A 15,325-nucleotide genomic window follows, 5' to 3' on the forward strand; every position below is an offset into this window, starting at 1 on the left:
CCTGGCTGTCCTAGAACACTTTGTAGACCAGGATGGCCTCAAACTCAGAGAGTGATCCACCTGCCTCTGCCTTCCAAGTGCTGTGATTAAAGGCATGCTCTGCCATGCCCAGCTTATGACTAATTCTTTCAAAATCTACATAAGCCAGGAATACCAACTGTTGACAAAGATGGAAAACTAGAATTCTCGTGTTACTAGTGAAAACATATCACTGTCACCTAGTTTAAGAACTTCCTACAAAATTAAACACAGAGATTATCATATGACCTAGTAATCCTACATCTAGGTGTCTATTTGGGAGAAATGTTCACAAATAAATCTACACATGAATGTTGACAGTTGCTTTATCCATAGTCTTGATCCCTGAAAACTAGAAATAATCTCAATGTATACTCATGAACTGATAGGTGACATAAATTGATAAAAATGACAATAATGGTCAGCAATATGAAAATGAAATGTTGAAACATACAAGAACATCAATAAACATCAAAAGCTTCACACACCTTTCATCCCAGCACTCGGGAGGCAGAGGCAGCTGAATCTCTGTGTGACTTTGAGAACCAGCCTGGTCTACAAGAGCTAGTTCCAGGACAGCCTCCAAAGTCACAGAGAAACTGTGTCTCGAAAAACCAAAAAAAAAAAAAAAAAAAAAAAAAAAAGAAAGAAAGAAAGAAAGAAAGAAAGAAAGAAAGAAAGAAAGACTTGCATATAAAGAAGCCACTGGCAGTGGGTCCAAGAACTAACACCAATGTACAAACTGACTTAGTGGAGCCCATTCTATATGGAGAGATACCTTGCTCAGCCTAGACACAGGGGTGTGGAGGTGGAGAGGTGCCTTGGTGCTGCCTCAAGGAGATGATGGGACAGACTTAGTAGATTTCCTAGGGGAGGCCTTACCCTCTCTGTAGAGCAAATGGGTGGAGGGGGGAGTGGGGGGAGCGGGAGGAGGAGGGAGGGGGAACTGGGATTGGACTGTAAAAAATTAATAAAGAAAAAAAGAAATAAAAAATAAAATTGCACACAAAGCACAAGATATATGGAAGGCTCAGAAATGGTATAGGTTATAGTCTTTAACTTAGTAAACCACAGATTTTTTTTTTAGACCAATGGGTCATGCATAGAATAGAAAGCATGTAAAGAAAGCCGATTTCAAGTTATAAATGTATACTGTCCTGGAACTTTTACATTGCACTTGAAATCCCAACTGTCTGTTTTCCACAACAAACTACTATCCTGTATACCTCTAAAACAGTGGTTCTCAAACAGAGGCCTTGTATCTGTTACTTTTAACAAGTTCAAAGGTGACACGTGATGCTAAGGCTACTCACAGACCTCATTTTAAGAACCACCATTCTAAAACAAGGTATTCTATAAGTTATACTAATTCTTTAAAATTTTAATAAACACCACCATCTTTGAGATTCACAATACCTATTTAGCACTAGTAAAGGCTCCTGAGGAATGCTTGGTGACCTGTCAGATGATAAATATTAATAAAGGCTTTGGGAATGATGAAAATACCAAGAAAAACATGTGAAGGAATAGTACCAGAAGATTAACTTCAAAACACAAATATTTAAGGAAAACAACAGCATATAACTTATTTGTAATCAGGTAAACAAATTGGAAAATTTCTTCCCATGGATTCTATGAATAACCGTATACTTTACAAAAATAGCATTCTAAAAAACCCAAACAGGCTCTGTATGCATGACTAAAATAAATGTGCAATTTTGAGGGGATACTGACATAATTTAAAACGCTGTCTTATTACACCAATAGATGATAAACACTAAGAATTCAGTGCTCCAATTACCATTCTCAGATTATCCCCTATTGCTTGGACCCTTAGATATAAAAGACCTATTTCTTCATCTACAAAATGGGACAAAATGAAACTTTCCTAAGTTTACTACAGAGATGAAATAAATACATCTGGAAAGTATACTGAATAAGCACCAGCACATCAGCACCTAGCAAAGTGTTAACCACAACTGTTGTTATTCCTTCCCTGGTATCCCCACAAAAATATGGTATCATTTTGTACAGCACAAAATTGGTTCACCACATGGTTATCACCATTACCCATTCAAATATTTTCCAAAAGCTGATTTCAAATAATCTGCCCATACTTCATTTACCAAAACATATGCACATTTAACTATCTCTGCAAATTATTACATGATGAACATGGAATGAGTGCTAATACCATACTAAAAATGAAAGAAAAATGCCTACAGTACTTTTAGTCATTCCTGTCTTAACCCTTCATATTGTTCTTTGTCCTTTGTTTCACTAAAATGAAAATCAAACACCTGACTACTTTTATATGTCCCACAACCTTGTAACAAGTTCAGTGGTTAGACTTGCAGTACCTCCCAACCATTCCAGCTCATTCTCTCCCAATTACAAGTTTCAAAATTCCCAATTCCTAAGGTTATCTCATAACATCATCTCTCAAAAACTATATATTTTCTAGGACTAATCAAGTCACTTCTGACTTTGTCCATGGTATCAATTTCCCAACAATTTTTTTGCCTCCTTATATTTGGAAATCTAAATAATACTAACACTAATACTAAAAAAGTATTAACAGCATTCCCCTTACCCGGTAACTTTAAACTAAATTTAACTTTATTCAGAAATATTTCAAATAATTTTTTTCATAAGAACTGGTAACATGTAAACCGTTTAGCATGTTTACACATCAGTACTATTTTCTTTTCCTTTTTTTTTTTTTGTTTTTCGAGACAAGGTTTCTCTATGTAGCTTTGGAGCCTATCCTGGCACTGGCTCTGGAGACCAGGCTGGCCTCGAACTCACAGAGATCCCGCTGGCTCTGCCTCCCGAGTGCTGGGATTAAAGGCGTGTGTCACCAACACCCGGCTTACACATCAGTACTATTTTCTAATCTATTTTATCTCTAATAGTCTATGTAATTGTCTTAAAGTGAATTAGGTTAAGACAGACAGACCTTTAGCAGTGATCCTACTCAGAGCACTTTTATGGAATTCCAAAACTCAAATGACAAGTTTGAATTCTAAGTAGGGTTGTTATGCACCAAGGACTCATAACTACTGTTGAAAAAAAGCAGAACTTTAAGAACAAATTTAATTTTAAAATGCCCCCAGGTTAAAGTAACTGAGGAAAGTATAAAACATAAACAAAAAAACAAAAGCTTAAAAGTAATATTATAGTATGGTTAAGAAAAAATACAGGACTCAATAAAGTTGCTGTTTCTAATGGTTTTTTCTTTGAAAGGCTGTTTTCTTAAGCAAATTGTCACCTCTGGTGTCTCTCTCAGTTGAGAAACTACTGGACTTAGATAAATGTTGAGAAACTCTGTAAAGTAAGATTCAAACTATCTTGACTTAAAACTCAAAATAAATATAAAATATCACAAAGGTATAGTCAGAAATATTACCACATACAACAAAGGATTAATTCCTGAAACTAAATCTACGATTAGGTTGCCTAGCAGTTAAGCATAAAAGAATTGGAAGCATTTCCCAGGTGTGATATTTGAATAGACTATTTCTCATTCTCTATGGTTAATCCTTCAAGCCACAAAGTCATTTAAAAGGCTAAGTGACCAACATAAACTTTACATCACAATTTTTCTCAAATGAAAAAGGTGTCTTAAAAGACCCATTAAACATTAGGATTTTATCTGTAGATGTGAATAAAACCTTTTCTAAAATATTAGTGTAGAGCCAATAAAACGTTAGGAATATTACTTAGTAAGTAGTGTTTATCTTACAAAGACTTAAGCTGGTACCTCACCAAGCACATAAAAAAGCTATACATGGAACAATGTGACTATAAACTCAGAACTGAGGAGATGGAAAAAAAAAGATCACTGTGGCTCACTGGCCAGACACTCTAGCCTAGTTAATGAACTGGCCAGTGAGACCACCCTAGAAGTGGATGGTATTTGAGGGTAAACCCTGAGTTTGTCCTGTGGCCTCCTCAGGCACAGGCAGGCATACAAAATGGCATACACATGAAAAAGACGCTGTTAATAAGGTCAATAAAGGCACAATTGCTATTCTCGATTATGGTGATATGGAATCCTCACATTCAGATTCTAATTCTCACCAAAATTTTAATTCAAAGTGGCTTCCTCCTGAGTGGAGTACTTCTCAGTAACCCACTTTTACCACCAGTAAAAATTTAACATTAGTCCAAGTAAGGAACAATCAGGAAAATAAATCTGCTAAAATATACAAATACATCGCAAGTAGAATGTTTGAAACAAGGTATGCCTGTATAGTCACTATCCTATTTATTGACTGATTTCATTTTTTTACTAAGTAGGTTCAGCGTAACCCTGAAACTCACTAGGTAGCACAGCTGACTTCTGCTCAGTCCTGGGATTACAGTCATGTACCACCAAGCCAAGCTCTGAAATGCCTATTTTTATGGATAAACTGTATCTACAATCTCTACAAAAGAACTATTACACTTACACATATTTTTTTTTTTTTTTGGTTTTTCGAAACAGGGTTTCTCTGTATAGCTTTGGAGCCTATCCTGGTACTCGCTCTGGAGACCAGGCTGGCCTCAAACTCACAGAGATCTGCCTGCCTCTGCGTCCCAAGTACTGGGATTAAAGGCATGTGCCACCAACGCCTGGCTCACATATTATCTTTGAATATAATCTGGGGCTGGAGAGATAGCTCTGAGGTTAAGAGCACTGGCTGCGCTTCAGAGGACCTGAGTTCAATTCCCAGCAAACATATGGTGACTCACAACCACCTGTAATGAGATCCGGTACCCTCTTCTGGCCTGCAGGGATTACATGCAGGCAGAACACTATATAAATGATAAATCTTTAAAAAGTAAAAAGTATATATTCTGAGACCAGACTCAGAAATGTCAATGAATTGAGTTCCTGTAATTCAAAAACCATGTATTTAAGCAATGATGTCATATCATGACACATTTATAAATTGCCAAATACTGTAAAGGGCATTAATTATGTGTGTGGTGTTTTATATGTAGATTGTGTCCACAAAGGCCAAAGGGTATAGGATACCCTGCCACATGGATATTGATAATCAAACCCAGGTTCCTAAAAAAGCATCAAGTGCTCCCAAACACTGAGCCATCTCTCCAGCTTCAGGTGCAATTATTAATAATTTCTTTAAAAGAGCTATTTTTATATGTATAGTTGTGAGTATATGCCATGTGCAAAGACCAAAAGAGGACACTTGATATCCTAGAGATGGGAGTTACAAGCAGTTAACATAGATTTTGAGAACCAAACTTAGGTCCTCTGAAATACAACTCAACACTGAGGTTTCTCCAGCCCTCACATGGCAATTGTAAAAACTGACAGCATAACTAATATGTGCAAAGTCCTAGGTTCAAACCCCACTACCTCTATCCAAAGAAATGGACTAGGGAAATGGATCACCAGCAAATGTCCTGCTGCCAAGCCTAGAAACCCACATTTGATGCTAGGGACTAACAGGGCTGAAGGAGAGAAATGATCCCAATTGTCTTCTGACATATATATATACATATACATATATACATATATACATATATACATATATACATACATACATATATATATATATATATATATCCATACATACACAAAATTGAAAATGAAAAAAAAAAAAAAAAACAGCCAAGTCATACTGTTACATCTTTGGATTTATTCTCTATACTTTAAAGCACTGATAAGATTATCACATTCTACTTACATGTGTGTATGCATTCATGTGTGCCATGGTGAGCTGGTGAGATAAGAGGAAAACCTCAGGCTCAATCCTTACTTTCCACCTTATTTGATACAGGGTCTCCCTTTTTGCCACTCACTATTGTGAACACCAGGGCTGCCTAGCCCAATGTCTTCCAGGAATTCTGTCTCCATCTACCATCTCATCATAGGCAAAGGGATTCTACATACACACTGCCATGCCTAATTAAGTTGATTATGATAATGCAAACTTAGGTCCTCACACTTGTGCAGCAAATACACTTTATGCACTGGGCCATCGCCCCAGCCCTTCTCAGAGGAACAATTATCACCAGGAGTGGTGTTGTGTACCTGTAATCCCAGCATTTGAAGAATCAGAAGTTGAAAAAGTGAACATATTTACTTTATTCTTCAAGATAAAAGTTACTCCATGTACAGTAGATCAATTACTTTGATCATCTTTTTTTAACTACTAACTTCCACAAGTAAACCCATTCTTTACTGTTTAATACAAAAAGCTGTCTCGTAAGATTATAAAACTACAGATGCTGACTTTCTAACTAAAATGTTTCATTGTTAGCATTTAGATTATAAAACTACACGTGTTGACTTTCTAACAAAAAATGCTACATTATTAGCATTTAGATTGTAAAACTAGATACTACTTTCTAATTAATATGTTACATTGCTAGCATTTCACTTTTTCTTCTTCAAGGAACGTCTTACTAATAATGGTTTTCATTAACATTTTAATTGTTTTTTGTTTTGGTTTGGTTTTTGGAGACAGTATTCTCTGTGCAGCCCTGGCTGTCCTGGAACTCATTCTCCAAACCAGGCTATACTTGAACTCAGAGATTTACCTGCCTCTGACTCTACTTCCCAAGGGCTGGGATTAACAGTGTACAACACCACTGCCAGGCTTAGTTATTTTTTTTTGTTGTTGTTGTTGTTTTTTAAACAATCAGATATACATTTTAAGATTTTTAGGACAAAATTGTCAACACTACATTTGCAAAGTTAGGGACTCACTATATATTCAATGTAAAGAAATCTCATAAATTTACTGAAATTAGTTAGGATTTGGACCCAACTGCAATGTTAATGCCACAAAATTTCTTATATATTCTAAATTTATAGCAAATATACTAAGTTGTATTGTTCTACAAATACATGCCATAAACTTATTTTGATTTAATCACATTTCATGAACTGGATTTAGGGGTATTTTAAAGTGTTAAGAGTTTATTTTTGTAATCCAACAACTTTATCCAAAAATGCAGAAAATTTTTCTGGCTGGCCAGGAGGATAACATTTCAGTGTTGATAAATCCATTGACTGTAACAGCCCAGGAAGCGTGCTAAAACAAAAGAAGAAAAACATCAGGTAACATGAGAGAAAATTCCATAGCTTTTCTGCTTCCCATTTGATGAATGAACTGTGAATTTTTATATATTTTAATATTATGGAGACATACACATTAATATTAACAAGAAAACGAGTACTATATAAAATGCCGGCACTATAAAATGTAGGTATTATAACATGTCGGATTAATTATTGAATAAACCTTTTTATTTCAGCTAAATGAAGTGTTTCAGAAAACGTGTTTACACTGCTTTTTAATACTCTCCATGACCACACAAATATAAAATAAAACAAAGTTAATTCATGAAACCAGAATAAATAAAACCAAAACAATAGGTATCAGACAAAAAAGATAGGATGACTACACTAAAAATACACCATCCCTGCAGATTGTGAGAAAACTTTTTACTGAAAATTATCATGAATTCATAACTAATCAATCAATTACATGGTCACCACACTTGTTGAAAATGAAGGTTCTAGCCAGGCGGTGGTGTCACACACCTTTAATCCCAGCACTCGGGAGGCAGAGGCAGGCGGATCTCTGTGAGTTTGAGACCAGCCTGATCTACAAGAGCTAGTTCCAGGACAGTCTCCAAAGCCACAGAGAACCCCTGTCTCGAAAAAACCAGAAAAAAAAAAGAAGAAAGAAAGGTTCTAAACATCATAAAACTGTTACTTTAGAAACTTAACAAAAGTCAATTATATTTGAACAGACATACCACCATCCAACGTAAGTTTGGGAAAATATAATCAATGCTTCATGATACTTTCATTTTAGTGACTTTTCTAAAATTAATAGTTTCTAAAACTGGGGAGGGGGGCAAAGAAACTGCTGAAAATGGTGAAATCAATGCCCAGAGCCCACATGGCAGAAGGAGAGAACACTTCAAAGTTGACCCCATCCTTCAGGCCCACAACATAGCACACAAACAGGTCATTTTGTCCTGCAGAAAGTTAGGTAGGTGTGTAGGGTGTGTAGGGTGTGTAGGGTGTGGAGAGAGAGAGAGAGAGAGAGAGAGAGAGAGAGAGAGAGAGAGAGAGAGAGTGTGTGTGTGTGTGTGTGTGTGTGTGTGTAGGAGGTGATGGTGCATGCCTTTGATCCCAGCTCTTGGGAGGCAGAGGCAGGCAGGTCTCTGAGTTCAAGGCAAGCTTGTTTACAGAACGGAGTTCCAGGACAAGCTCCAAAGCTACAGAGAAACCTTCTCAAAAAACAAAAACAAGCCGGTCATTGATGGCGCATGCCCTTAATCCCAACACTCAGAGGCAGGCGGATCTCTGTGAGTTCAAGACCAGCCTGGTCTCCAGAGCCAGTGCCAGGATAGGCTCCAAAGCTACACAGAGAAACACTGTCTCAAAAAAACAAACAAAACAAACACAAAAAAAATCAATGTTTTCTCTTTTATAATATACTAACAACAACAACAAAATCAGAGCTAATTAGCTGGCCCATAACTACCTATAATCTCAAAAACTCGGCCGAATCAGCAGTTCAAGGTGAGCCTGGGATGTATACATAGAGACTATCACTAAAAATACAGAAAATCCTTTTCAATAGCCTCTAGAAATACTAACTTGCATACAGTAGTTGGGAAATACAAGATCTGTTCCGGTTTTAAAGTGGTGTTGTCAACTCTTAATAGTATCAACCAACTAAGGGCAGATACACCAATTATCTGAACCATTCATAGTTTCTAGCATTTCTTCTGAGTTATTGTACCAAGACAACATTCCCTTTCCTCCACCATAATAGAGATGAGCACACCATCAACTTTACTGTTGGAATAGTGACTGACTGAATCTGTCTTCTTCCACTGGACTATCAAGCTTTGTTCACTGATGTAATATGTACATTCCAAATGCCTAAAAAGACATGGCATGTAACACGTGTTCCATAGTTAATGAACACACAAGTATATGCCAAATGCCTGAAACAAAAAAATAAAATAAAATCCAAAAATACACCATGTTCTAACTTTAACATAAAACACAGATATAGACATACACTTAATTTCTTTATGAGGTTACTTACTTTAAAAAAAATATCAAATCAGAAAAGATTTTAAAATCAAGCAACTGGGAATTACTGACCTGGCCCTTTGGCTTCTAGTGTCCCAAAGAAGAACTATTAGAAAAACAGCATTTTTCTTCAAGCTTCTACTGCGATGCTGATAAAACAATATTCCTTACCAAAGATCCCTTTGCTTAAAGTGCTGCAGTAGCTTCTTATTAAACATAAAATAAAATTAGAACTCTTAAATCAGCTATGCCCTCCCAGCTTCATAATCAGTCTTCCCTGGTCATTATGCTTCTACCATACCAACCTTCCCTGTTCCTCAAGCATTTCCAACTCCAAGTTCATTCCTAAGTTTAAGGCTTTTGTATGTAACTCAAGCTCCTTTGACTATAAACTTCATATGACTGGTTTTTCCTTCTAATTCAGGATTCACCTCAAACATCAGGTCCTTTTTTCATACCCGTCCTGAGGTCTACCTAATTCTTCCTTACTCCAGCTATAACACTGTCCTGTCTTTTTATTTGTAGAATAGTTCACCATGTGAAATTCTACCACCCAATGCAAGCACAATCCTTGCCACTATAACCCAAGCATTTAAAACACTACCCACTTTATATAAGGAAGAAGAGAATATGTGAATGAATATATTTAATTTAGGGCTTCCAGTGGATTTACCCAAAGTCAAACTTTAGCTAAATTCATTATGTACATATATGAGACTGTCAAAATAACTAAATCAATTACTCCTTAACTAATATAAGCATACACCTTCTTTGAAGACTGAAAACTGATCTGCACACATTCAAATTCACATACAAAGAGTTGGTCATGAATACAGGAAAAAACACAACACAGAACAGAGTCGAGTTAAAGACAAATAAGAGGTTATAGTTGAAAAAAATGAAGTATAATTGATGAGTGTGAAAAACATAAATATATAAAGGTCAGGCAAGTGGGTAATAACAGCTGAGGAGGAATTTAAAGCAAGAGATCAATTGATCAGTCTCTAGTATACCTGCAGGTACAATAGAAAAGATGTCCTTCTTTGTGCAACTGCTTTGCCAATTCGAATTGATGATTGTTCATTAACTTTTCATTTACAACTACCACAAGTGGCTTGCCTTTTTCCAGACTCTCCAAACAGCTTCCTGCACCTACAAAAATAGTTATTTATTAATTCAATTCTTAAAACTCAGAATACTAATATCATTAGTTTTAATTTGTAAAATTGAATAGTCTAGTCAGTAAAACTATATAAAACCTTTTAATTATATGTTCAAAATGACAAATGTAGGTCAGGTTTAGTGGCATATGCCCCAAATCTCAGCAGGTAGGAGATTAAAGCAGGAAGATCATGGGTTACACAGGCAGACTCTGTATCAACAACAAAAAAGACAAAACCATCAACAAATTTGTCTCCGACAGGCTTTTTTGTGGGGAGGGGGATAGAAGGTCTACACCTGAAACTTGCTACAAAGCCCAGGCTGACTTTGAACTCACCAGTATCATTATTGTCCTGTTTGAACCTCCAGAGCCCTGAGATTACCAAATCCCTAGCTGATACCACTGAACAAATTTACTTCACTTCTAACCAAATGCAAACAGAAAAGGTGGTTGAGGCCTTACAAGAATTAAGCTACGCACATTAAAAGCTTTTCAGTTTCTAACACCAATTAGGGGAGAAGGGAGACAGGAAAGTCCCTGGAGTTCATTAACCTGTCAGGTTCCATGAGACCCTATTTTAAAAATTAATGTGGAAGGGTTAAAGATGGCTCAAAATTCAAAAGCATATACTGTGCTTTCTGAGGACCTAAGTTTGACTGGATCACTCATAATTGCCTATTACTCCAGTTCCAGGGTGTACAAATACAACTAAAAAATAAATATTGAATAGTTGGGAGCACAGTGAAGCATGCCTTTAATCCAAGCATGTGGGAGGCAGAGGCAGGCAGATCTCTGTGAGTTCCAGACCAGCCTGGTCTACAAGAGCTAGTCCCAGGACTAGCTCCAAAGCCACAGAGAAACCTGTCTCGGAAAAAAATAAAAAAATAAAAGTACTGGAAATCTCAGGAACTCAGTTAGTTTGATTTGATGAAGGCTACACATTACTAAAAATATGAATATAGAATATATATTTAAAATATAAGACATATTTTCTAAATCTATTAGCTTATGTCCCTGAATATAATTTATAAATCTAAAATTTTAATTTTCTTACCATATGCTATATAAAATTTATTTTATTGCATCTATTTTACATACATTCAACAAAAATGCTAAAGACAATCTTTAAATGGCAATTTGTACAACCCAACCTACCACTGAAAAGGTTTAGCTCTAAGCCCAAATAATTTCAAGTTTACAATTTGTTATGATCATTATCTCTTCTGTGTTCAGAGATTTTTTACTGTAACAGTGGGCTAAAATAACTTCAATTCCTCTTGCCCAGAAACGTCCTTCATCTTTACACTAAGGTTCTCAATGGATATATTCAAGTCAAGTATTTATATTAAAAATGGAGCTGCAATGGATTTATTCTGTGTAATTAACTTACAGCTTTTAAAGACAGGGTCTCAGGTAGCCCAGGCTGCCTACATTTCCCTCTCAATTACTAGAATTAGTTATGAACCACGGAGCCAGGCTTTCTTTATCGTGGTGGTTATGATTTGGACCCAGGGCTTCTCAAATGCTAGGTATGTACCCTACCACTCTAGTCCTCAGGAATTCAGTCTGAAAATGTTAAAACGTCTGTTTTTAATCAAAGACAGAAACCCAAGATTCTCAGACACTTTACCTGCGTGGCTGATGACAAGATCTGCTTGCTGAAGGTCTTCTTTCAAAGAATCCTTATACCTGTAAACATCCAGAGTGAATGAATCACTACTGAATGATTCAGGGACCACTGTGCCTCTACCAATTTGGAGGACAAGTCGGTTGTAACCAAGACTCTTGAGGATCTAAAACAGGAAATAAGAAAACGAGGTCTTTTTAAATGAAGTCCTTCGAGAACAGCTGTTAGCCAACCGCCAAGTAACTGTTTAAATGAAAGGCGCATTATGTGAAACCTACCTGTTGCTGACCAGTTGGCTAAGCTTCCAAAATTAACCCCTTTTCCCTGTGCCAAGGACCCCACCAGCTCAAAGCATACCTTAAAAACTAGGTGGGAACCAAGGAACAAGCCTGTTAAGGTCTCACCAGTTGAGCTGGGACACTTAAAACCAGTAGGGCACTTCAGAAGCCACTAGGCTGAGGGCGCTACTAGGAGGACAAGACCCTGCACCTGCTTAAAGAGTCTTGGACCTCCAAGCAGGGGGCAACCGGTTCCCTGGTTCCCAGTGTGAGGGAATAGAGTGCTAGAGGGTCTCAGGGAAAACATTACCGGTGGGGGGTGGGGCGCAGACAGAGAGGCTAGGGAAAAACCATTACTAGCCAAGGTGGGGGGGGGGCGTAACAAAGGAAAAACCAACCGTATATGGCCCGAGGCAACCTGTTCCCACTCTGGGGGGAGGGGGGAGGAAGAGAGGGGGAGGGGGGATGGGAGATGGGGTCTGCTGACTGAGGCGCCACGGGAAAAGCCTTTACTGGCCTGAGGGGTGAGGAGTCATGGACCAAGGCATGGGGAGGGGCCAGACAGCTTTGAGCAGGGGCCTAAGCCATGGAAGCAAAGACTTGGTAGAGGAGACTCCAAAGTGGAGGAGACAAGGCCAGGAAGGAGGGACTGACAGAAGGTCCAGTCGAGGAGCACAGGGGAGGAGGGGGCCGGGGGCACGGGGGACAAGGGAAGATGGGGAGGGGCAGGAGGGGACTGAGCAGGGATTAGAGCCCAGGGGAACTAGGGAATAGTGAGCAAGGGATGGAGCATGGGGGAGGGAGTAACTGCCTAGGAGGTGGGGCACGGTGGTTGTGGAGAAAGGCTGTAAGAGGCAAGGTGGCTGTTGAGAGGCTGTGAGGAGATGGGGGTCACAGGGAGAGACTGTGGAGAGAGACTTGTGGAGACAGGGTCACAGGATAGACTGTGGAGGGAGGCTGTTAAGAGACAGGGGTCACCGGGAGAGGCTGTGAGGAGACGGGGGTCACCGGGAGAGGCGGTGAAGAGACGGGGGTCACCGGGAGAGGCGGTGAAGAGACGGGGGTCACCGGGAGAGGCGGTGAGGAGACGGGGGTCACCGGAGAGGCGGTGAGGAGACGGGGGGGTCACCGCGAGAGGCGGTGAGGAGACGGGGGTCACCGGGAGAGACGGTGAGGAGACGGGGGGGTCACCGGAGAGGCTGTGAGGAGACGGGGGTCACCGGGAGAGACGGTGAGGAGACGGGGTCACCGGGAGAGGCGGTGAGGAGACGGGGGTCACCGGGAGGGCGGTGAGGAGACGGGGTCACCGGGAGAGGCGGTGAGGAGACGGGGGTCACCGGGAGAGGCGGTGAGGAGACGGGGGCCACCGGGAGAGACTGTAGAGGCAGGCATGGTGGCTGTGGAGAGAGGCTGTGAGGGACACCGAGGTCGGGGAGGGAAGGCTTGGGCGAGGGCTCCACGGTACCGGAGACCAGCTGCCATGCTTCCTTCCAGACCGCGGGGCCCGGGAAACCAGGCAGGGCCGCCGGCCGGACTCACCTGGAGGCTGTCGTTAGCGACCACACAGGCGACGAGCTCGTCGAAACTGGTGGTCCCAACAGTCACAAACGCGCTTTTCATCGCGCGGGTTCCAGGTTCGGAATTGCTGAAGCGGATGTGACGTGATTAGTTCGCGCTGACGCCAAAGGGGAAAGGGAGGGCGGAAGAAGCCCATAAGGCCTTTGGGTGGTGTGAGTCACTCGGCTACGCTGGGCGTGCCCTCCTTCCCGCCAGAGACCTGTAGCCGATCTGGCGTCCATTCTGATGGCTTCTAATTCCCAGCATAGCTGTGAACGCTTTACACATTTACAGCTAACTTTAGCTCTGTCAAAAGGTTGGACACCCCCATAAAGGTGTGGGAACTTGCCAAGTGTAATTTTTGTCTAGTGAGAAAAAGAAACACCCGAACACCGAACTAAACATTGTGCTGAAGGCATTCTTTGAGTACCACAGATCTTTCCCTGGTACGTTAGAGATTTTCCTGTGGTACCGTAAACGTCCATGTGATACCATAAATGTCCACCACTCTTTGTTCATGCATGCCCTTTGCATTTAGGAAAGAACAGCTCTTCTCAGGCAAATCTTGCAGTACACTTTTAGTCTTGGCGTAATAGTTCACAAGAGGCAAAAGGACATTTTTATGCTAGATGGCTCAAAATACTAAGGAACAAAAATGTGGGTAGGGCCGGGCTGTGGTGGCACAAGCTTTAATCCCCGCACTAGGGAGGCAGAGGCAGGAGGATATCTTAGAGGACAGCCTAGTCTACAGGTGGAGTTCCAGGACAGCCAGGGCTGTAATACAGAGAAGCCGTGTCTCGTGTCTCACAAAAACAAAATAAATAAATAGATAAATAAATAAATAAATAAAATGTTGGCAGTACCAGCCCTATTTGCAACTACTAAATATTTTGCTAGGATAGCATTTTAAGTGTGTTAGATTTTTCTTTGGTTTAGTGAGATTTTGATTTGTTTTGGTGTGGTGGTGGTTGCGGTTGTATTTGTTTCTGTTTTCTCACACTTCTATATACAGTATTTTTTGGTGGTGTGATTTCTTGTAGATTTTTATGTAGTTTGACTACAATTTGATTAGGTATATCAGTAATTTAGATTGTTTTAAAGTATAATAGTAATTCTACTCAGCAGTTTAAATATCACATATGTTTTTGAAAAAGTACAGCTTTCAGAATGCAAACAAGGGAAACAAATTCAAGAAGGAAAATAGAAAAAAAATGAGAACAGTTAAAAGATGATTTTACCTTTAGCCATGTGTATGTTGTGTGAATGTGTGCCTGAGTGCAGGTAACTACCAATGCCAGAGGCATAAGATCCCCTAGAGCTGGAGTTACTGCCACTTGTAAACCCCACGATGTGGGTGTTGTTCACCAAAATCTACTCCTCTGCAAGGACAGTACACACTTTTAACTACTGAGTCGTATCTCCAACCCAGGATTTTAAATTTTTAAAAGTGAGACAAAATCCAAAAGTATTTGTTTTTCTGCTCCAGGTAAAATGTATTAAGGAGGTATTTTATTTTACTTTTTAGTTTTGGAGGTTTTTTTTTTTTCTTGATTTTTTTTTTGAGACAGAGACAGTCTCACTATGTAGCTCTTGCTGTCCTGGAA

The 15,325-nt window shown here is 39.5% G+C and overlaps 1 protein-coding gene across 9 annotated transcripts in view; it reads right to left on the bottom strand.

The window, feature by feature from the left end:
* The window catches only part of Alg13 (ALG13 UDP-N-acetylglucosaminyltransferase subunit), a 56,132-nt gene extending 42,294 nt beyond the window's left edge, over window positions 1-13,838 (bottom strand). For 5 of the 9 annotated variants that reach the window (XR_004771386.1, XR_003488533.2, XR_004771387.1 and 2 more), the window contains exons 1-3: window positions 13,704-13,838; window positions 11,890-12,052; window positions 10,111-10,249 (exon numbers count right to left, since the gene is read on the bottom strand). Coding sequence is in view for 4 of the 9 variants with exons in the window: in XM_035449861.1 (XP_035305752.1) it covers window positions 10,111-10,249; window positions 11,890-12,052; window positions 13,704-13,784 (383 nt within the window). In the remaining 5 variants the exon portion in view is untranslated. Of the gene's footprint in view, window positions 1-6,927; window positions 7,071-9,212; window positions 9,247-10,110; window positions 10,250-11,889; window positions 12,053-13,703 lie in introns of those variants that run through there. The other 4 variants (XM_027433571.2, XM_035449863.1, XM_027433566.2 and 1 more) reach the window with 4 other exon arrangements.
* Between the last annotated feature and the right edge of the window lie 1,487 nt (window positions 13,839-15,325).

This window comes from Cricetulus griseus, chromosome X (genome assembly GCF_003668045.3).
Source record: "Cricetulus griseus strain 17A/GY chromosome X, alternate assembly CriGri-PICRH-1.0, whole genome shotgun sequence".
Lineage (NCBI taxonomy): Eukaryota > Metazoa > Chordata > Mammalia > Rodentia > Cricetidae > Cricetulus > Cricetulus griseus.